The sequence below is a fragment of the Adiantum capillus-veneris genome, chromosome 17, assembly GCF_014529385.1.
Source record: "Adiantum capillus-veneris isolate H3 chromosome 17, ASM1452938v2, whole genome shotgun sequence".
In the NCBI taxonomy this organism is placed as follows: domain Eukaryota; kingdom Viridiplantae; phylum Streptophyta; class Polypodiopsida; order Polypodiales; family Pteridaceae; genus Adiantum; species Adiantum capillus-veneris.
The window spans coordinates 145,522,055-145,546,545 of NC_140947.1; the positions used below are offsets into that span (position 1 = coordinate 145,522,055).

General features: G+C 42.2%; 1 protein-coding gene across 4 annotated transcripts in view; it reads left to right on the top strand.

The window, feature by feature from the left end:
• LOC147438267 (uncharacterized) overlaps positions 1-24,491 on the top strand; it is a 49,922-nt gene that overhangs the window by 764 nt on the left and 24,667 nt on the right. For 2 of the 4 annotated variants that reach the window (XR_015184964.1, XM_086487567.1), the window contains exons 2-7: positions 104-283; positions 17,677-17,790; positions 17,910-18,014; positions 19,069-19,175; positions 19,272-19,378; positions 19,726-19,938. Coding sequence is in view for 3 of the 4 variants with exons in the window: in XM_086487567.1 (XP_086343693.1) it covers positions 104-283; positions 17,677-17,790; positions 17,910-18,014; positions 19,069-19,175; positions 19,272-19,378; positions 19,726-19,938 (826 nt within the window). In the remaining variant the exon portion in view is untranslated. The remainder of the gene's footprint in view (positions 1-103; positions 284-17,676; positions 17,791-17,909; positions 18,015-19,068; positions 19,176-19,271; positions 19,379-19,725; positions 19,939-24,491) is intronic. The other 2 variants (XM_086487568.1, XM_086487569.1) reach the window with 2 other exon arrangements.

Sequence of the window (24,491 nt, forward strand, 5' to 3'; positions counted from 1 at the left end):
CTGCTACCATTGGTGCCTAGGAGAATTTAGGATGATAAACTGACACAAGTACCTTTTCTATGGCTTTGTTGGGGTCTTTCGGTTGACAATCATGCTTTATCAGGAACAGCTGCTTGGGTGTTACTCCGCGTCATGTGTGCTACACGACACTGAGTAAGGAGTCAAGTCTGTCAGATACCAAGAAGGCAGCACTGGAAGTGGGAAAAGGAGTTGGTCTGGTGGCTTTTTATGCTGATAATAATGTCGTGAGTTTGCCAGATGGTCATCGCTTTCCAATGGACAAGTACTTTCCTGGCTTTCAGTTTGATTACTGTCATTTTCATTTTCAGATTAGTCTATTAGTGGCTAACGAGCTTCTTATGCATGATTGTCTTTGAAACTCAGGAACATGTTATTTGTCTTCGACTAGCATTTTGATTTACAATTGCATTGAAGAATCTAAGAAGAATATATATATTTTTTGCATGGAGCTTATGAAAGAGCCTAGCTGCTGCGGTGAAATTTGAGCCAATTCTATAGGTTAGGGCCTTACACAAAATACATTGTTGACGGTAATCAATGTGGATAATCATCCCTCTTCTATATAAGTAAAAGAGGAGAGCAATAGGAAGAAACGTTTGGTTGGATGTAGCCTTTCTCCAAAAGCTTGGCACTTGGCTGAAAATTTTATTCTTCTGACCTTTCCTGTGCTGATAAGGTGCCTTATTAGAGGAGACGAGGCTTGCTCCCGTTAGAATCTCTATCAGTTTTTTCTGTTCTTCCATTGGAGGTGGAGTGCTCTTCATCCTCCCATGTAGTCGGTGGAGGGGTGTGGTTTTTGTTGGATTCACAACTAGAACCCATGTGTGCTGCAGAAAATGGAGTGGATCCTTTCTAGGAGAAGAATCATATGGCTTTGATACCAGTGTAACAAGCTTGGACACCCAAGTGCCAGAGTTGGGAGCCCTTGGCTCATATTTAAACATACATAGGGTCTCTAAACGGGCACCCTCAAAAGCATTTGAGTTGTGTAGTCAAAAGTTGAGGCTAGGTCTCCCTCTAGACATCCGTACCACGTGCCACGTGTCATCTGGTGAAATGTGTTGCAATTTACGCTTACAGGCTGCCACATCATCTTTGCGCAGGGATTAGGGCTTCGATGTGTTTGGCCGGTTTGTCCATTTAGCCCCTTTAGGGTCGTGCCACATCAGCAACTTGTGACAAGATGAGATAGGAACAAGGTGTACTTCAGGCCTTATAGGAGAAAGTACTTCAAGAGGCGGTTTTGTAATCTTAACACGTGCAAAAGCCTCGGTCTATTTCCATCTAAAAGAGGAACAGACTCGCTCTTCTATCAAACATTAAGTTTGATCTGCTTATTTTTATGGGTCAAAAGATCTGAGTGAGGCCTCTGGTTGTGGTGGTCGCCTAGTGGTGTTTGATCTTGTAGTGGTGGTGGTTGTTGGAAGTGGCAATGGAAGTCGGACGGATATGGTTGAAGACAATGGCAACAGGACCCATGTGCAGCACCTCTCGTCTCTGATGGTGGACAAATCTTCTTCTTCTAAAGCTTCGAACTCAACCTCTTAACTTCTTGATACACCACCTCTTGATGGTTGCTGATATCCTTGCAATTCTCCATAGCTGCTGAAAATTTGCTGTCCAAACCGGACCGGATTACTCATAGATTACTTTTTTACTTTAGCGAGCCCGGGGCGGGCAAAATGCCCAGCCTACTCTTGCAAGGTGAAGCTTTTGTCACTGATTCTTAGAATAGCAATCAGCTGACCTTTAATACCTCTGTAACTAGCTGGTGATACGCGCTAGGCAGACATCAAACTTGAAATTTTTAGCGCAATAGAGAGGGAGATAGAGAGTATTCACCTCATAGATGAATGAAAGAGACGAATTACATAAGAGAGGAAGAGAGAATTAACTCATAAGCATCATAGAAGAGTTGAAGATTACGACTCCATGGGTGCACTGGCTGCTGTCCGCTTTCCATGCATGCCCTGCGTGTGTCCACTTGCCATGCATGAGGTGCTAATGTGGCCACCTACTGCTATTTTGGCTCGCCACTTTAGCCATGTGCTATTTTTGGATTGCCAAATCAGCCACCTGCTATTTTTGGGTTGCTGAGTCCAACACCCGCGGATCGTCATCTTAGCCACCTGCTAGTTTTGGATAGTTGAGTCCACCACTTGCTAGTTATGGATCGCCATCTCATCCACTTGCTATTTTTGACTCGCCGAGTCCACCATTTGTTGTTTTTGGAGCGTCGTCTCAACTATCTGCTATTTTTGATCACGAAGCTATTTTTGGTCAGTAATCTCCTCTTCAAAGGGTGCCTCTTAAACACCTCAAGCGGCTAAAGCTTTTCAAATAAAGTTTGCTTAGCCAACAATTTGTGACAAATTTGAGCTTCTGCAGTTCGGATGTTTGTCTTGAGATCAGGGGGCACGGACCATCAAGAACATCAAGACATAAAGATCAGGATTGAGTGTGGTAATACTTCAACCTCACCGTACCATTTTAGTGATTGAAATCGTCTTTTCATGGATCTAGCCTTTCCTATGCAAGTGAGACCTTGGTTTGTTTTAGGTATGACCACAAGCGCTCAGTTGAGCCATTCACTTGGAAGTGTGAGAATCAACTGGACCATGAGTGATGAAAAGTGTCGAGAAGATCTGGAAAGTTTCGATTTTTTTTTTCAACAGGAAAGTATCAAAGATTGGTATTGAATGTTGGGCTGAAAACTTTGAATAAAAGTAGCCTGCTCAATATGTCTATGATTTATTAAGGGTTGAGATAATAAATACTTCATACTTTGTTGATCAATTTTGATTATCAAATCAATATCCATTAAATAATGTTTTCAAATTTTTAAAGCGTGGACTACAATAGTAAATTCTTTGTGTACTGAACTTTCATTCAGAAGGTTTAGATTAAGTGGATGGTCATTCTACATAAGAATTGCACCAATACCTTTTCCACTAGCATCAGTGACTACAACAAAGAATGGTCTATCAAAATCAGGCAATTGTTGTACAAGTGCATTAGTTAAAGCAGTCTTGAGTGCAATGAAGGAGCTTTCTTGTAAATATCTATACATAAGAAGTGGTTTTGTTTTTCAAGAGAGTCAGATAATGAGATTTATTAATAAATACGAACAAACTTTTTATAATAACTATAAAGAGTGATCAAAGAATGTAGCTCATGTAAATTTGTGGGTTTAGGTAATGACTGAATAGCTTCAATTTTCTTGGAGTCTACATGTATTCCATTTCTCGATACTATGTGTCCCCAAATACTCAATTTCAGGTTGAAAAAATGAACTCTTTTCGGGATTTATAAGTGGTTTTGTGAAAGAAGATAAAACACACGTGTTAAATGTTCTTTATTTTCTTGTTCAAATTTACTGAACACCAGAGTATTATAAATAAAAACAATGACGAAATCCTCATAGTCAATAAAAATCCTGTTTATCACACGAGTGCAGGTGGCGTGGCTGGTGCATCTGTTAGACCAAATGGTATGACAAGAAATTCATAGTGCGCCGTTTGTGTTTAGAATGCAGTGTTGTAAACATCTTGCTCAAACCTTTTGACTTGGTGGTTGATTTAAGGTCAATTTTATTGATTATGTTTGTCCTTTTCAGTTTGTCTAACAAACCATGAACTTTGGGAATAGGAAACCTATTCTTAATGGTGAGCCCTGTAGTCATTACACATATAAAAGGTTCCATTTTCTTCTTAACACAAAATATTGGAGCACCATATGGTGGACTTCGAGGTCTTATAAGTCTTCGGTAAAGTAAGTTGGTGTTTTGGTTTTGTATCTCCTTATGTGCATTTGGTTTACACGATAAGGTGCTTTGCAAGGAGGTTCACTATTTGGTATAATATCAATTTTATGGTCTTCAGGACGTGAAGGTGGTATTTCAGGAGACAAATCATGCATGAAACAATCTTTAAACTGTGAGAGGAAGTCATCATATGTAGAGTGATGTGGAGTTTTACTTTTAGCAGAAAGTTGATTTATAAGCACTAAGTATATTTTTTGTGTGTTTCTAATTGCTTGTTTAGCTTGAGTGTGACAAAGTAGTGGAAGTTTTATTTGGATGGAGAAGGTTTTGTTTTCATGGGTGAGAGTCAATGTGCGTGTTTTCATGGGTGAGAGTCAATATGCGTGTTTTTAATATACGTGTGTGTAAATTCACTAATGTAAACTTCAACGGTGACTTGAGTTTTACAGTTGAAATGTTGATTATTAAAAACAGTCTTTACTTTTTGAGGCGAAGAGAATTCTGAAAGAGAGAGTTGTTGTGTCAATCGTGCATAGATGAAATTATGACTACTATTATCATCTAAGAGAATTGTGATATCTTCACCCTTAGATGTATCCTTTACTTTAAGTAAACTGTGTGGAAAAGGCTTATCATTGGCATCATATTCGGGATCATATCCTTCACTGTGATTGGTTTCAACTTCATTGTTGTTGGGAATAACATTTTCGATGAGGTTAACGGTTGCCTCATTTGGATGGTTGTTATTGAATAGTTGGGATTAGGTGTGACTCCATTGGGTTGGCCATTGGAATGACCATTTCTCTTAGCAGTGTTGTTTGGGTACTTATCTGCATAGTGGCCAAATTGAAAATATTTAAAGCAATTTATCTTTTTGTTACCGCAGGACGATGATTGTTGAAAGGATTCTGGTTGTGTCTCTGCTGCATGTGGCTGTTGTTGCCATGGGGCTAAGAACGTGTAGCATAATTGTCAAATTTGCGTCTTTTGAAGAAGGTACGACTGTGATTCTCGTTCTTGTCAAAGTTAGGAGAGAGAGGAACTCTCTTGTTATGGACCACAACTAGTGTTAGTAGGTTGATTAGTGTTTGGTTTATGTCCACCTTTCTTTTTCCGTATTAATAGCCAAGTTAATAGCTTTTAACAGTGAATTTGACTCAAATATATCTCCCTCAGCACCAATCTGCAGTGCTAACCCAGATATGTACTTTCTTGTGGTTGGCACGTTCAATGGCTTGAAGTTGAACGAGACAGTTTCAAAAACGATCAGTGAAAGCCTATACCACTTGCTACCTTGACGAATTAAATCTCGTTAACGACGTGCTTTAGCTTTATATTGTGTAATGAGGTAGAAACAATTTTTTAAATCCATGTGAAGTACGAGGTCTTCTATGTATGTATGTATGTAAAGAGAAAAAATATATATACATATACATATACATATACGTATATATATATACATATGTATGTATGTAAACGAAATAATTTTGGCTTGGCTGTAGAGTCGATGATGATTAGTCCAAATGTACAACACCAAGATAGGGTTGAAATCAACAAGTGTTTGAGCAGGTTGGTCTACGAGAAAATTGCATTTTTGGTGCTCAAACTCCCATCCTCAGTGCAACAAACTTGGGTACCCCAAGTCGAGAATCTGTCGCGACACACGAGAGAATCATTTTAAAATACTTCACACTTAATTCACAGTTCGATTGAGTCGCCACGGCCTGGCGTAGTTCTGTGCCCAAAGAGATTGGTCCCAAAGATTGGCGCTCCTTTCATTATTTCTTTTTGTATTAATGCTTGAGCAAAGTACAACACCCGAAGGGTCCTCTGCTCTCAGACCCTGCATCCAGATGCGTCCAGATGCTCTCAAGAGTGAGGCCCTTTGGGTCTATTTATTATTACAAGGGATGCCCAAAAGCAGAGCCCCAAAAGCAATAAACTCAAAAGCAAACCGTCTCAAAAGCATTTGGTGCCAAAATCTGCCAAAAAAGCAGTCAATGCAAATGACGAAATTCCGTACTGTTGGCCACGTTAGTTGCTGTCAGCGCAGATCGTGGAAATCCATACTGTCTGCCACATCAGCCCGTCGGTGCAGATTCCAGAAATTCGTACTGTCTGCCATGTCGGCTTGCTTGCGCAGATTCGGAGCTTGTTCGTACAGCATGCTGCCATGTCATCACCCCTCTGTTCGGGCAGTACTGCCAAGTCATCATTTTGTGACACTCAGTTTCATGAGTCAATCGGCATTACGATTGTTTTAATCTCGGTAGGAATCCATCATCATGGGTCAACTTCAGAGATCTCATGTGTGTTTTCGATGAGTTTGCAATGGTTATCGATGGCAAAAAATTCGAGGATGTGAAGGATTTTTCGTTGAGGTTGTAGGCCAAAAAGCCTTGAATTAGAGCAAATTTTATTAAGTATGGGAGTTTGTAATTGCTAGGGTTTTTGGCAGCAAGTGTTGAAGTGTCACAAACTGATGACGTGGCATCATTGCTAAGTTGTTCCAAGTTATGGATAACTGTCGAGAGGCCCAGTAAGGGGCACTAGGCTGAAAATAAAGCGCAAAATATTGCTGACGTGGTTGCTTTATGGACAACCGCTATTTACGTTGACTGTCGTACAGATTGCCGCGAATACCGCTGACTGTTGACGTGGCATAACAGTACGGAATTCCGTAAAGTGCGCTGGGCTGGCAGTTTTTGGGCTGGCTTTTGAGTGATAAGCTTTTCAATTACTGCTTTTGAGGCTTTGCTTTTGGGCATCCCTTGTACTTATAAATTAGTGGGCAGGGGCTTCACTTCTCAGAGTATCTGGACGCAGAGTCTGAGAGTGAGCACTTACCCTCTCTCTTGTACTTTGAACACAAATTAATACAAAAAGAAATACCAAAAGGGGCGCCAGTCTTTGGGGCCAATACCTCTTGGCACGGAACTACGCCAAGCCGTGTCGACCTAATTGTGAATTGTGAAATGTTTTGAAGTGAATCTCTGCTGTGTCGCGGCAGAATTTTAACATGGGGTGTCCAAGTTTGTTATAGTGGTATCTGAGAGCAGCCCATTTCTCTTCTACCGGGCAATCCAATTCTTCTCTCGCGGCACTTATGGATTCCAACAAAAATCAGTCTACTTTTGCATCTGTGAATGCGGGAGGAGATCACGAAGAAGATTCTCATGAGCAATCAAAGGAAGAGTACGGCCCACCTCGGCCTACTCAGTTCGAGTTTGAAGAGATAGAATGTCGACAATTAGTTGACGAGGCAACAAAGCAGATGATTTAAATTGCGAAGGATCCAAAATTTGTAAAATTTTTGACTCAGCAATCCCTCGCAGAAGTACACTCCCAGTGACAGAAGGCCACAGAACCACCCATCAAACCGGCCATCAAGAAACCTCCTTTTCCGAGGATGTTTACAGAGAAAGAATTACAAGAGGTGGTTCAGACATAGATTAGCCGGCTTTTAAACGCAAACAACAAATCCAAAAAGCATGAGAAAAAGCATAAGAAAGGAATTGACTTCCCGGGTTATTTGGGTCGTCAATCTTCCTTTGCATGAGCGAGAAAGCAGAAGAAGCATGTATGATTTGAAGGACTACCCAGTTCTTCTTCTTCTTCTTCTTTTGGCAGTTCTTCTGACTCGAGCGAAGAAGACAGAAAAGGCAAAAAGCGAAGCAAAAAGCAAAGCTTCGGAAAGGGCAAGAAAAAGGCAAAGAAGCCTAAATTTTGCCTAGTTTTTGACAGTTCTACAGAGGACTCATCCTTAGATAGTTCACACTCTGAGGATCACATGTTTTATGCAAAGAAGAAGCATTTTTATAAAGCCAACCAATATGACTTCCTCGAAGATAAAAGCAAGAAAGTAAGAGAATTCAAAGAAGGTGGACAATCAACTAAGTTTGACTCTTTTTCTGGATTCCGAGATGTTCCGAGGGCTTTGGCCTTCATACAGCAGTTTGATATAGCTTTCTTTGGAGGGCATTACTCAGAGCACCCCAAGATTCGGAGGGCTACATCTTTCTTCAAGGGAAATGCTCGAATGTGGTGGTCCACCCTTCTACTGAGAAAGAAGGCTCCAGTTAAATGGTTGAAATTCAAAAGGCTTTTTTATTTCTTCTTGGTTGACTAGGGAGTACGAACGAGATGTACGAACTGCTTGGAATCATCTTCGGATGACCAAGGGAGATTCTCTGGACGCTTATTGCGAGAGATTTTGGAGCTCTTTTCTACCAGCTCCTTCATTTAAGAAGGTCTCGTTTAAAGAACAGATTGAGCGGTTCTGTTGCGGACTTCTTACGGAGATCCGAGACTACCGCTTAGAACAAAAATCAAATTCTATTCAAGAATTGATGGGTCATGCGAAACGGGGTTTTGCCATCTAAGTTACCCCATTTGATGAGATCTTGACCCAGAGAACCCAACATACTTCTAATAATGAAAGTAGAAAGAGAAAGAGTTCCCAAGAAAAGAAAGACAAGGCTTCACGACCCTGGCTCACTCTTCGAGAGAGGGCCAACTACATCAAAGAGGGAAAGTGTTTTGCGGGGAACATGGGCACGTCTCCGCGAAGTGCCCCCTAAAAAGGCACAACAAGAACAAAATGAAGACAGGCCAGAGAGTTCGAGAGCGGCTGAGAAACGTGGCAGAAAAGGCAAGATGAAAGCAGGTCTGGTTCCAGATTGCATGGGTACTGACCCAAGCACGATTGATGAAAGTACAGATTTTGCCGAGCTTGGGGCAAAGTGAAAGATCAAGAAGCCCTGATTTTCTTTGATGGAGGAGCCAAGGCCAACTTCATTTCACCTGAATTGGCAGCGCGGCTCGAGATTACACCCGATCGGATGGGACCACAAGCAAAGACAGTTCTAGCGGCACCCGGACGGGATGCAGCCATTACACGTGTCATTGGAAAACTTCGGTTGCATTGTCAGGGGTATTTGGGGCACGAGGACTTTTACATAATGCCCTTGGAAGGTTGTGATGTCCTCCTTGGAGTCCCTTGGTACCATAAGAACAACGCCGTGGTCGATTATCGTGCGAAGAAAGCGACATTGCAAATGAAAAGGGCCGAAAAATTGTACTTGATGTGAAATTGAAGGGCGAGTCTGTCCCTATTGTATCGGCTTCGGCCGTTTCAAAATAAATGAAATTCAGTTTGTTTGTTTACTCGATCTATTTGAAAGAGTTAAATGATGAACACATGACAAATATGTTTGAACTTGAGAAAGAACGCCAAGATTTTCTCCACACTCATACCGATTGATTTTCTGAGGGCCTGCCAGGACGAGTTGCCACCATCTCGTCCTGAGGATCATACTATTGAACTGATACCTGGAAGCACAACACCGAACTGGCCACCTTACTGAGTGAGCCGAGCCCAAAATGAAGAGATTATGAACCAAGTGAAAGACCTCTTGGAAAAGGGTCTTATCCAGCCGAGTACTTCACCCTATTGCTCTCCGGTGTTGTTGGTTTTAAAGAAAGATGGATCTTGGAGAATGTGCATTGATTATAGAGCTCTCAATAAAATCACCATCAAGAACAGATTTCCGATTCGGAGGATCGATGATATTCTTGACAGATTACATGGATCCTTTTGTTTTAGCAGGATCGATTTGAAAAGCGGATATCATCAGATCTGAATCGCGCCAGGAGATGTCTACAAGACAACTTTTTGGACGAGCTTCGGTTTATATGAATTTTTGGTGATGCCTTTTGGCAATGCTCCAGTTACTTTTAATCGAATGATGGATAGGATTTTCAAAGAGTACAGATCTTTTGTTGGCACTTTCTTTGATGACATTATAGTCTTCTCCAAGGATGAGGTAGAACATAGACAACATCTGCTACGAGTCTTTCAGGCATTGCGAGATCACAAGTTAGTAACCAATGCCAAGAAGAGTGAATTTTTCTTACCGGAGATACACTTTTTGGGACACATCATCTCAGCAACAGGAGTACTGATGGAACCGGCCAAGATTGAGACTATACGTGATTGGCCCGATTTGAAGAATGGTCATGAAGTAAGAAGCTTTTTGGGCTTATGTTCTTACTATCGGCGGTTCATTAGAAAATTTGCAGAGGTTGCTTCCCCTTTGCATATCTTGACACAAAAAGGAGTCCCTTTCTCGTGGGGACCCACAGAGGTGACTACCTTTCAGACTTTGAAAGAGAAATTGACTACGGGACCAATTTTGACTTTGCCGGATTTGCAAAAGTCATTCGAAGTATATTGTGATGCTTGTGGTCGTAGTCTGGGTGCGGTCTAAATGCAAGAAGGCCATGTCATTGCCTATGAGAGCCGATTGTTTTCAAGGCCGAAAATTGACAGCACGGATTTATGAGAAAGAGCTTTTGGCGGTTATCCACGCTCTTACTCAGTGGTGACATTACCCACTTAGAGCCGATTTTACGGTCTTCACTGATCATCAGAGTTTACGCTACTTCTTGTCACAGAAGCAGCTTTCAGAAAAGCAGATGCGGTGGGCTATTATTGTCACGAGGACGTGGCAGTTATTAACCATGTCACAGAGATGTGGCAACTGCTAACCTTGGTTGTTGGTTTCTTTCCAATGGGGTTTATTTTATTTGTTTAAGACCCTCTTTTTGAAGTAGCAAACGGTCGGACATTGTATGGCCAATGTGAACGGTAGATCCACTCGTAGACGGGAAGTGGTCGGCACTGGAATTCGTATGGTAAGAGGATGTCTAGGCTCAGAGCAAGATCATATAGGTCCCCCCGTCGCACTTAGCAAGTTGGTGGATACTAGGAAGTGAACTCAATTAAGGCGTAAAGTCAAGGTGGGACTACCAACAAAAAGTATCCGACAGTTGGGCCACATTGCATTTTTGGATGCGGTCCCAATGAGGATAGATGGTCAGAAGACCAGTGGGAGCCCAACGGAAGCATCTCCTAAAAAATAGGGAATTGCTATTTTGGGCCGTGAAATGTGTTCGCGTCATTACCTCCGGTATGACTAGGGGAACATTTTATAACTCTGCCGCGAAGTCAACTGGGCAACCGGTCAGGATATTTTTAAGCGGCAAACCCGAAACGCGAAAATGCTTGAAAATGCGCCAAGTGTCACATTTTCGTGAACTTTCCTCTTGCAGAAAAATGGGCGCTGATTTTTAAGCTGGGAGAGGCCTCATTTGCAACCTGTCACAGGTTAAGAGCTATGGAGTGCTTCCTTTCCCTCTCATGTACAGTGTGGTGCTAGGAGTGATGCCCTGCACACTACACACTGCTCTCTTTCTCCCCTACGTGCAGTTATGTGATGCCCCACAAGAGGGCTGCTCATTTGACTGATGTACAGTTGTGTGGGTTCATGCTTTTGTGCTGAGGCAAGAGCCTCCTTGAGCAGGAACAGGGGTAGCTAACTGCTGCTCCAAAGCAGGCACTGGTGAGGGTCATAACCTCACCGTACAGGTGCAAAGTCAGCGCTGTGTATGCGCTGTAAATTCACTGTTTTTCAGCCATACGGACGCCAGGATCATTGGGAATCGTGCCCCACTGGCAAAGGACAGTTAGGGGACTGTTTGGGGCTGAAAACAGGGCAAAAACCAGTAAATACAGCGTGCTGAATTTACTGTTTTTGGACAGGAATCAGAGGGTATACGACAGTGCAAGCGAGTTCCAGCAGGGGAATTGATTTCGCGCAAGTTTTGGGGTTGTTATGCTGCCGAAATTTGGCCAAATCAAATGGTATCTAGGTGGATACACGTGAAGGATTCCCAGGACCTTACCTTGTAATTTACCCTCCTAAAGAATAAAGAAATACCGAAAGGGGTGCCAATTTTGGGGCCTACAGGTTGTCGGCCTCTGCTCGGAGCATTCTAGCTTCTGAGCCTTGTGTGTGATTAAGTGTTAATTCCCGTTACAGGTCTCCTTTGCAAAGTGCTTTGTGTGTGTGTATAAAGTAAAGAATTTCGGGTGAAAGCCAACGCCTACTGCCCTACGGGCCGGTTTTAATTATCTTCTCACCGTTTCACTTCCAGATTGTCCATGTGTAGAGATAGAAGAACTTGGTGGCAGATGCTTTGTCTCGGAAGCCGTTAGTCTTGGCTATTTTCGCGATTCATCATAGAAGCTTCGAGAACATGGTCGATCGGTACGCCACAAATCCAGATTTTTTTGATGTATTCAGTCGAATACAGAATGGGGATGTAGTAGTAGAATATTCCATTCGGGATAGCTACTTGATGAAGAAAACGAGTAGGATATTCCATTCGGGATAGCTACTTGATGAAGAAAACGATGTTGTGCGTTACACAGCCGTTGAGGGAAAAGGCTCCAACCGAATGCCATTGTCCACCATTGATGGGTCACTGCGGCATTGGTACCACCTTTAAGGTGTGGAGCGTCACTTCTTTTGGCCGAGACTCAAGAAGGATGTGGACGATTTTGTACGCAGTTGCTTGGTATGCCAGAAGGTCAAGTTTGACAGGCATAAAGCACAAGGATTGTTACTGCCTTTACCCATTCCCACCCGCCCTTGGGAAAGTATTGCTATGGATTTCATTTTTTATCTCCTGAAGACACAGAGTGGGCATGATGGTATGTGGACTGTTATTGACAGATTTAGCAAGCAAGCTCAATTCATTCCAGTGAAGAAAACAATCAAGCCGGATCATTTAGCAAGATTGTTCATTGCCCAGATATTCAGATTACATGGCATACTTGAGACAATAGTCTTTGACAGAGATCCCTGATTCACGAATTTGTTTTGGAAGGCTATTTAGGAGAACATTGGCACACGGTTGTAGTTCTTGTCATCTTTCCACCCGCAGACAGATGGGGAATCGGAGATTGCAACTTCAATCGTATTGGATTTATTGCAGTCTTACATCTCGTATCAGAAGACTCAATGAGAAAAGTCTTTGCCCTTGGTGGAATTTGCCTACAATAACACGATCCACTCTTCGATGGGGAAGGCGCCATTTGAGATTATTGAAGGTGCCACGAAGGTTCCACCCTTCCTAAGCATGAAAGATAAGATTTTTGAAGCCGACCAGTACACGAGGGACTTTGACATTGCGTTTGCCAAGGTCAGGGAGGCTTTAGCAAAATCTCAGGAAAGACAAAAGAAGGTCGCAGATCGACACCGTCGCGATTTGAAATTAAAGGAAGACGATTGGGTGCTCTTACAATTTGAGAAGGCACGTCTGAGAAAGAAAAAGGGAAAGGAGTGGTTTTTTCCAAAGCTTAGCATGAGATACTATGGACCTTTCCAGATAGAAAAAAAGATAAATGATATGTCTCCTTTGGACTGAAGCTGCCTGATACTTGGAGAATTTACAATTCTTTTCATGTGAGTCTCTTGAAGCCTTTTAAAGGCGATGTGCTGGATGATGGGGAGCCAGATGAGCAACCCAAAGTGGAGAAAAGCGAGGAGATACTCGTTCCAGAACAGATATTGGCACATAAAGATAGAAAGATTAAAGGTAAAGTGATTAGGCGGTTCTTGGTTAAATTCAAGAACTACCCTGCATTGGATGCGAAGTGGATGGAGGAGGAGGACATAGCAAATACTGCTCAGATTTTGGAACTTTACCTTGAAGCATTCGGTTTAGCATAGTCTACTCCGATAGAATCCGGATTTCAGCATGGGTGAATCTAGTGCAACTGTCACAAGACGGACACCACGTGTCAATGCACCACATGCCAATAGAAAAGAACAGACTGAACAGACTTTTAGCACTTCAATAACAATTGAATTAAATGAGAGAGAGAGAGAGAGAGAGAGAGAGAGAGAGAGAGAGAGAGAGAGAGAGAGAGAGAGACGACACGCGGCACGGAGTGGCGGAATTCCACCCCATGGCGTATTGGCCCCAATTCTTGGCGCCCCTTTCGGTATTTCTTTATATTGCATCAACACAGTACAAGCCGGTACTCGAGACTCTGCACCTTCTCGAGGAAGCATGCCAGAGAATGAGTCCTAGCCTCATATTTAAAGGCCCTAGGCCCCAAAAGCAGTTTTACATAAAAAGCCTTCAAACTCAAAAGCTTTTGGTCCAAAAGCAATGCCAAAACGCTGCCAACGTAATTTACGGAAATCCGTACAGCCTGCCACGTCATCAGCCAATGTAATTTTTGGAAATCTGCCACGTCATCAACAGCTACGCAATTTCTTGTGTGTGTGTGTGTGGGTCTTGCTTTATTTCCTTTATGTCACCATAAGTTGGTAGGACTTCTTCTTATGTTACTTGTTCTTCTTAGGGTTTAAGCCCTCGGCCGGCATCTTCAAGTTGGCTCCCTTCTTCGGGGCTTTGACATGTCAACAGTTTGTTACGACAGCGGGCATGCACAAGAGGGGAGTCACTCCGCTCCTTTGTCAACAGATTACCCCGATTTTTGATATAGAGTCACTGATTACCCTTTGGGTTTTAGGATACTGCTGGGCTGACAATATTCCGCTGTAGGACTTTATGAACTGGAATTCCCAAATATGAAAATGATATTGATTGATTTGTACTTGACTTGTTTGAGTGCATGAAATGAAAGACAAAATGAGTGCAGCATTTTATCGCTATAGACATGATTGCAATAAGGATTAGTTAATCGGGCATCTGTGATGTCCCGACTAGATCTAGATATGATTGCTAAATACGTTGCCGATAATCATGGTCTGAGATTGGGAATGAATTTGAATGTGATTTGTCATGTGATGTCCTGTGATGTCAAGTGATGTCCTGTGATGTTCGGTGATGTGGCTTTCGATTGGTACATGTGCTAGATGTGTTGTGTCTAGTGCGTCAGTACTAATAGTCAGTGTCTGCTAAGACAGTTTATGGCCTTTGTCTGTTTTCCAGGGGCGATTACAATTCTTTCAAGAGGAGGGTATGTCACAAACTAATGATGTGGCATCATTGCTAAGTTGTTCCAACTTATGGATAATTGCCGAGGGGCCAGTAAGGGGCACTAGGCTGAAAACAAAGCGCAAAATATTGTTGACGTGGTTGCTGTACGGACGGCCGCTATTTATGTTGACTGCAGTACGGATTGCTGCAAATAGTGTTGACTGTTGACGTGGCATAACAATACAAAATTCCGTAAAGTGCGCTGGCTGTTTTGGTTGGCAGTTTTTTGGACAATTGCTTTTGAGTGATAAGCTTTTCAATTATTGCTTTTAAGGCTCTGCTTTTGGGCATCCCTTCGCTAGTCTTCGGGGCCAATACCTCTTGGCACGGAACTACGCCGGGCCGTGTCGACCTAATTGTGAATTGTGAACTGTTTTGAAGTGAATCTCTGCTGTGTCATGGTAGAATCTTGACTTGGGGCGTCCCAAGTTTGTTACATGAAGAAAATAAATTATAATGGCTCTCGCTTTTGTTGGCGGCCATGGTAAAGCGCGCGCATGTGTGTGTATATATAGATACATATGTAGACTTCGAGCCCCCCCCCCCGTGTCCGTTATTCCCTTTGTATAAAGGGAGAGCTTGGGAGTGTGTTTGTGTGTGTATTTCTCTCTCTTCCCCTACCTTTGCTCGCCCCCTCCTTCCTAGGGATGTGGGAAGACTTTTTAGTCTTCCCATAACCATCCAATTTTCCCACTTTTGGCCATTGGCCTTTTTAATTAACTTTTGAAACCTTAGCCTATGGAAGTCTTAATGGAGCTGAACCTTAGGTATTTTAAGCTCCATTGATGCACATTGCTCTTTTGCAGACTGTCCCCCTTTGGATCCCTATTTTCCCTCCTTTGGATCCCTGCTGAAACCGGTATGGCAGCCTTACCAATATTCTAACTTTTACTCTCCTGGTACCTCCCCATATTAAATGATCAGTTTAACATGAGAAAATCATTTGGGAGACTTAGATATTAGTTTTTATGACATAAACCATCATATTTTCAATGTGAGTGAACAGACAAAGGAGAAGCTCACATACTCGGGACATAACGTAGAATTTTCAAAAACTTTCTTTATGAACTTCGATGTATTTTCATGTGTACAAGTGGGCACAAGCTGTTAATACGATATGCTAAGATGTACAAGCTAGTTACTTAAGGTTTTTAAAAAGTATGGGCATTCCAAATTCTGGCATTGTCGTAAGAACAAGAGTGGAGGCATGCTTGCACTACGGACACAAGTGAAAATGGTAGCATTGCAAGATGGTTGCAACCACCATCTTGGCCTCAATATTTTGGCAAACAGCTGGCCTATGCAATTTCATGGCCCAAATGAAAATGGAAAATATGTCCCAGGCACTTTGCAAGCCTTTGAAATGCCCTCTTCAAATCGCTTAGGATGTAATGTCTCCCCCAATTTTATGTCAGTGTCTACCTGCCTGAACACTACCACAACTTAAGGGTACAATGTTAGAGTCTCATTCATAACCATATCTACCTGCAAAAGAGTAACAACAAGAATGAGCATTTTCTACGACCCAAACAAAGGTCACTTAATATTCCTACCGTGCTCACGTATTATGTTGAGACCATAAACAATGCACAAACACACCTTGCTCTTGTGCAAAAGCTAGTGACGTTAACTGCAAAACTACTCCCAAATGCTTTGTGGACAAGAATGTCAGTTGTCACAGTCCTAAACCAGCAGCATCGATCCTTTGCTTCAACTCGAGATTCCCGTCTCTTTGTCATCCCAACCGTTAATGATCCCACTATTGGAGCCATGGTTTAAACTTGCAAAGAACTAGGAGATTATCCTTAGCATGGCAATATAAAAAACAAATTAACTTGAACAGATTTAGGCCGCATCTGTCTTGAACATGTTTGTGACGGCTTTGAGGATTGCAGAGCCAAGGCACAAAGAAGAGTTGGAGGTTGAGGAGAACGTTGTTGAGGCAAAGGGTGGAGGTGGAGCAAGGAGGGAGAGAGCGAGGAGGAAATTGAGCACAGGTACTTTGTGCATGGTGCAGCAGGTGGGTGGGGTGGAAGCCACGTAACAGAGGGCAGTAAATCTACTAATTAATAAATGCGACCTCTCTCTCTCTCTCTCTCTTGCACAATTCAAAAGAAATTGTATTTCATATCGGACCCTTTTACCCCTCCCCTTGTCGCCTTCTCCTTGCGCACCTGCGCGAGCCAGAGAGAGAGAGAGAGAGAGAGAGAGAGAGAGAGAGAGAGAGAGAGATCGTTCTGTACTCATGGCTTGAAGCCCTGCTAAAGTCCTTTGGGAGAGGCTGAGAGAGAGAGAGAGAGAGAGAGAGAGAGAGAGAGAGAGAGAGAGACTTTCCTTCCAAGCTCCACAGGGGATTTCCTTCGATTCCTAAATTTTATTAAAAAAAAAGTGCATGCATACTTATAATCATTCCCTTTACGCAGAGGGACTCTCTCTCTCTCTCTCTCTCTCTCTCTCTCTCTCTCTCTCTCTCACACAGCAAAGTCATCATGCAATATTCCATCTTTATCTACCAATAGAAGATTATCTAATTTTGGGCAAACAAATAAAAATAAAACTTCCATGTTTCATTACCAAAAAGGGAAGGCATCACTAAGGCCTCACCCCTTTGGGGCAGGCCAATAAGTTATAACACTATAAATAACCATTACACGCAAGCTATCTCAATTGTAATGCTAACCACATACAACAAGAGGGTGCCAAATCTTGTAACAATATCAATATGTAATTAAAGGAAAGCTGTGTCTTTATGGTTTAGAATGAGAACCCAAGTTTAATGTATAGTTTGTAGGCGATTGTTATAAATGGCAACAGAAGGATGTAGTGTTTGCAAATTGCCAGTGCATTTATGTATTGTTGTGTGATTGCGGTTGATATGCATTTAAAAAATGATGGAGATCAGGATGCATTGGCATATTCTGCATCTTTCTTAATGTCTCGTTATATTTAATCATATGGCATATGTGCATGATTCATTAAAGTTGAGAACACTTTCCATCGCCAAGCTTAAGATACTGACTTTGTTTATCCAGGTATAGGGCGACGAGGCTAATGCTTGAAGATGATGCTTCTTTAGTGAATCTTTTGACTACTCATGTTTCTCCAGCTGCTTCCACTCAAGAACTATGTGTGGTACACGAAGAACGGTATTTATGGTGTAATCAATGTCTGCTAGGAAGCAGACATGACTTGTCCACTACACATTTTCTTTTATGCCAATCCAGATTTGCAGTCATTTTAAAAGTAAGTTCTGTTTGTTTGTCAGGTACTTGCACAACATACTTAATGGAGAACTAAATGAAAAAGAGCAGCGCAACCTTGGTTTTCCATGGAGTCCCGAGCTTGTAAATAGGTCACGAGCTTCTACAGGGTAAGGATATCTTGACTGCAGGTAGACTTTGGGACGAATTTAAAGCATGTGAATCAAAAGAGGTTTCTGTGTGATGGTTTACATGGTAGATGTGGCTTAACAAGTTACAAAAGTGGAAGCCCTTTTTTGTTCTTCTCTACTTGTTTAGTTGTTCGACAGGTAGACCATGGTGAGCATTATTCACAGAGTAAATTTCTTCGTTCACTGATTGTACTATTATTGTGATTTTTTCAAAATAAAAATGCTACCCTTCAAGAGACTGTAAAACAGAGAGCTAAACTAAATGGTCAGGTCAAAACAGGGTTGAGCTATATTATATGTCGTTGTAAGCGACATAGCAGGCCTGCAGCATCAATGGATGGGAAAGGTAGACAGAATCTACATACGAGTATCAAACAAGGATGCAGTAAAGGAAACTGGATCTTATGTCTTGTCTCCATCTTTTGTGCTAAAAAGTGGTATTATGAACGTCAATGTTGTATATTGGATTCAGTGCTCGAAAAAAGCCTAGGTTTAGTGTAATCCCATCTTCAAATTTAAAATAAAAACCTTAAATTTTGAATGTGGTTAAACCTACACATTCTAGAGAATTTCAGCATATTTTTGTCAAAATATCTTTAGATTTTTGCAAGAAACCTCTATATTTCCCAATCAATGGTTTTCCAAGTTTTTGGAAAAAAAATTATTTCAAGTCCCGACTGGGTGTTGAAATTACCTATTCTAATGTGCTATATTTGATGTGCCAGTGGTGATCATCCCCTTTCAACCTGGTGTTTACACACTTCTATAAATATTACTGATCCACAGCTAACTCATGTGCAAGTATATTCATTAGAAAGATGGTTTTTGTGTTTCGCCTTGTTGGATTTATGCAATATGCATTTATGTAGGTAGTGTCTATAGGCAGTTGGTTTCGGTGAGGAGAAGTTTAAGAATAGGGACAACTTTTCAAATATCAGAAAGTTTGTTTGTTGAGGACATCAGAAATTGATATCATCTGAGTGGTTTAGAGCTTCTGCTTGTGATTCATGGCCCGATTTCAACTTTCTTCCAGTGGAACAATAGCCGCTATGCATTGTGTGATGGTTGGCCTAAGAAGAGGAGCTGCAAACATTGCAGGCGGTACACATCATGCATTCCCAGATCATGGAGAAGGATTTTGTGAGATTCCTCCAGCTTTTATTTTTGCTAATGATATTATCAACCAACTTCAAGCTTTAGCTTAACTCACAACATTAATCTGTAGGTTTCTTGCAGGCGTATTTAATGACATAGCAGTTGCTGCACGAGTAGCACTAGAAGCTTACCCAGAGAGCTGCAGCGTTGAGCGTCCTATATTAGTGATTGACCTTGATGTCCACCAGGCAAGAGCTTTCAAGTTCTACAAGTATTTTTCGCCTTTTGCATTGGTGCTTAAGTCGCTCTCAGAACATGGTATGTAAAGACCTTACATGCTTGTATAGAGGTTCTTGCTGTCTTATCAACCTAGTTTATTATGCAATTAATATGCCTGCTGAATACTTGTTAGCAATCAAGGGTACATGCTCAATTCTCCAATCTGAATTTTCTCTTGATGATTGCTGACTAGTGATGGTGACTCTGAGATGAAATTTTATGTGTTGACATAGCCAACTTAAGCTTCTTATTGGTGATGAGTGGGAGATGAATTTGTATGTGTTGGCTTAATTAACTGTGAGCTCTTTGCTGATAGGGAAATGGTACTGCAAAGATTTTTGAAGCAGATGACAGGGTTGTCACTTTTAGCATGCATGGAGCAAACAATTATCCTTGGCGGACCAAAATGAAATCTGATTATGATGTTGATTTACCAGATGATACTGGTGATGAAGTTTATCTTGCAGTGCTGTCTGATTGGCTACAGAGGCTGTTCGGTTCTCATAGTCCAAGCTTGATATTTTTCCAGGTAGTACTTGAACTGAACAGGCCCTTTTATTCTGATAGTGAATTCAAACTCTCTCTCTCTCTCTCTCTCTCTCTCTCTCTCTCTCTCTCTATCACCCAAGTGTGGTAGATTGGTTATGCCATTTCCCTCTCAAATAACAGGTCTTGAGTTCAACTCTCATCGGATAGATCTTTGAGGTCTCTTGGGATAGTTCCTACAACGTTAACATCCTCTTCTTCTCGGGTGTGTGTGTGTGTGTGTGTGTGGGTGTGTTAATAAAACGAGGAAAACGGTATATCCTTTCTATCACCCTAGTGTAGTAGATTGGTTATGCCATTTCCCTCTTGAATAACAGGTCTTGAGTTCAACTCTCGTTGGATAGATCTTTGAGGTCTCTTGGGATAGTTTCCTATGACGTTAAAATCCTCTTCTTCTCGGGTGTGTGTGTGTCTGCGTGTGTGAGTGTGTTAATAAAAAGAGGAAAACGGTATAACCTTTCTATTACCCAAGTGTGGTAGATTGGTTATGCCATTTCCCTCTTGAATAACAGGTCTTGAGTTCAAACTCTCGTCGGATAGAACTTTGAGGTCTCTTGGGATAGTTTCCTACGACGTTAAAATCCTCTTCTTCTTCCTCTCTCCCTCTCTCTCTCTCTCTCTCTCTCTCTCTCTCTCTGTGACATTGTATCAGATTCACCGCATTGTAACTTTTTGGTCTCATAGGTCATTTTGGCCTTTTGAAGACGTTAATCTCTTTCTCTCTCTCTCTCTCTCTCTCTCTCTCTCTCTCTCTCTCTCTCTCTCTCTCGGGTGTGTGTGTGTGTGCACGCGCGCTAATAAAAGAGGAAAATGGTATAACCTTTCTATCACCCAAGTGTGGTAGATTGGTTATGCCAGTTCAACTCTCCTCGTCGGATAGATCTTTAAGGTCTCTGGGGATAGTTTCCTACGACGTTAAAACACTCTTCTTCTCGGGTGTGTGTGTGTATGTGCACTAATAAAAAGAGAAAAATGGTATAATCTTTCTATCACCCAAGTGTGGTAGATTGGTTATGCCATTTCCCTCTTGAGTAACAGGTCTTGAGTTTAACTCTCCTCGTCGGATAGAGCTTTAAGATCTCTTGGGATAGTTTCCTACGACGTTAAAATACTCTCTCTCTCTCTCTCTCTCTCTCTCTCTCTCTCTCTCTCTTATATTTTGTTCCCCAGACATTGTACTAGAGTCACACATGGATGAAACCTTTTGGTCTCATAGGTCATTTTGGCCTTTTGGAGACGTTAATGTAACGTTTCATTTCATTTCATTCTCTCTCTCTCTCGACCCATGGGATCACGACCATACAGGTTACAAGCTGGAATTGTAGAGGTTTCCCATGGCATAAGGGAGAAGGGCTGGTGGATATTCTACCACAAGCTGACATACTCTTCCTATTGGAAACATGGGAACAAAACACATGCAGGCTGCCGGACATTAGTGGATATATCAAGCACTCCGTATGGTGGAATGGTACCAAAATGTGAGGACAAGGAGGTGTAGCTGTAATGTATAAGGAAGAGCTTCAAAAGATGGTTGAGGTATGCAAGATCGATGACCACAAGCGCTATATATGGGTTAAGGTTTGCTCATCAAAAGGATTGATCTTTGTTGCAGGATGCTATATCCCGCATCGAGAGTCACCTTTTTATGACACAAACCAGCTATCCAAAAATGACCCCTTTGCTGACCTATGTACAGACATTGCAATGTATGCACAAGAGGCAGCAGTTGTCCTTCTTTGGGGATTTGAATGCCCGGATTGGAAACACACAGGTACAATTGACAGACCATTCAATGCACCCTGCGGATAAGAATGGGGAACTTATACTTGGTTCTATGTGGGATAGATGTTCAAGTGATAACATCATGAATGCACAGGGGTCAGCCATGATAAGTATGATGAACTTAATGCAGCTTGGTAGCCATGAATGGTGTGGATAAGTTCGTACACTCTGGATCATACACTTGCTACACGGCAAATCATGGGAGGAGTACAAATGATTATGCCTTGGTGAGATACGATGCATTGGACTTGGTCCATAGTTTTGAAGTGGGTAGCAGGCTACCAACCTCCGACCATACCCCAATTCATATATGCCTACACATACCCAGTATGCCTATTGTCAACACAATGAATACACCGAATTGGTCATACAAAATGCAACTCACGAAGAAAGAGGACTATGCTAGTCTCTTAGATAGCTTACTGTTTGACCGGAACATGCCCTGTGACATTGAAGAGACGTGGAAGATCTTCTGACATGCAATGGAGGAAGCGGCAAAAATTACTATGGGCAAGTATCAAAATGGTAAACAGACTAGGAAGGGTTTACCTCATAATCCTTGGTTTGATGCAGAATGCAAGGAGGCCAAATGCAAGATGAGAGGCTTAGCACAACACTCAACTGAATGGGAATGGGCTGCTAGAGAATACAATACACTCAAGAGGAAAAAGAGACGCATGTATGAACTCTCAAAAGAAGAACTAGACCTCAGCAGGTTCAAGAAAGAGCCAAAGAAGGCTTGGCGTAACATGAAGGGGAAGAAAGGGGATGTGATGGGAGATTTCAGCCTAAATGAAATGTATGCTTATGTACAAACTTTGTATGCCCCGTCGGGGACTCAAGAGGCGATATACACAGGGCTCAGGCCGAACATTCAAAGCCCATCACCTTCCATGCAGTTATTAAAGGCCTCAAAAGCCTGGTGAATGGGAAAGCAACTGACACATTACATCTTACCTCTGAAATGCTGAAATGGTTAGGTATTGAGGCTAAGAAATGGATACACCATATGATGAATCAAGCAATCAACCAATACTTACCCCAAGATTGGCAAGAAAACTGGGTGAAAGCGCTCTTTAAAGGAGGTGACCGCAATATGCTCACTAATTATCGCACCATCATGATGAGCTCATGTATGGCAAAACTATTTGGAAGCATTATTGAGAAAGATCTTAGCACATGGGCTGAAAATAACGGGAAAAGTGCCATTGGACAAGCAGGATTTAGAGCCCGCCACAGCACGATAGACCACCTTATCACACTCTGGGTCTTGATGGATGAAACCAGGCTAAAAGGCAAAACCCTGTATTGTTGTTTTGTGGACTTCACGAAAGCGTTTGACACAGTACCGCGTCAAGGGCTATGGTCATGTATGGAAACTCTAGGAGTTCCTATGCATCTCAGGGTATCAGTGGGATGCCTCTACCAAGAGGTCAGATGTAAACTCAAGACAAACACAGGTTTCTCACAAGAGTTTAGGAGCACTATGGGAGTTAAACAAGGATGCCCTTTGTCACCTACGCTTTTTGGACTATGCATAGATGAGCTTGATGATTTCATGAACAAGGCTATGGGAGAGGGGGGAGATCACCCTAGCATTGGTACTCACGCTTTTGCTCCTCATATATGCCGACGATGTGGTTCTCTTTGCCTACAAGGCCCTCCTTCTACAGAAACTTTTGGATGCAGTACATGCATTTTGCAATGCAACGGGCTTGTCAATCAATGTAGCCAAAACAAAGGTTATGTCAGTCCACACATGTAGAAATGAGAATCAGCCCATCATCACGTATGACGGGCAAGCACTCCAAGCGGTTGAGAGGTTCAAGTACTTGGGCATCTATGTACCTTCAAACCATGCATGGGGAAGTTGCGCGCAAAACAGAATTGATGCAGGACAAGCGAAATGCTATGAATTTGAGAACATGTGCAAGCAAAGTGTCACAAGGCGATGGGAAATCAAGTCTCTGGCATTTGATGTATGCGTGGTCCAAACAATACTTTACGGTGTAGAGGTATAGGGGGGGAGTATCCCTGCTAGCACTTGGAATGACATTGAAAAGATACAGAAAAAATTCCTATGTAGACACATGGGGATCAAAACTACCACCCCATACTTAGTGATGCTTTTGGAGACCGGCAAGAGACCCTTGGAAATGCAAGCCTTACAGAGGGTACACAGATACCTCATGAAAGTTAAGATGATGCCGGAGAGCCGTCTACCCCACATGGCATGGCAAGCCGGATGTAAACCGCAAAAGAATTACAAGAGTAAATTTCTCACATCCAGTCTCGTAGAAGACATACGGAAATGGTTCTCTAGATGGAATGTGGGAGACCATATGGACATGCACATAGAGGAAGGCACTGAACATGAGCATGGGCTGAATTTTGACAGAAGCATACTTGAAGCCCTACACACTAGATGGAGTACAGTAGTACACAGGTCCAAATTTGAATACTACGGCAAACACATCAGTACACGATATTGGGAGACCTACAAGACTGGGGACACCTAGATGCATATCAGGACACCTATGTCCCACGGGGCAAGACTGGCCATTACTTTGATGCGGACAAGATCACACATGCTCAAGATTGAAACGGGAGGGTGGCTGAATATTAAGGAAAATAAAAGGACAGACACACAATGCAATTTAAACAAAGTGGAAAGCGAGGCCCATGTCACCATTGAGTGCCTAGCATATGCACACATCCGTGCTGATTTCCCACTGCTATTGCAAGGAGATGTCA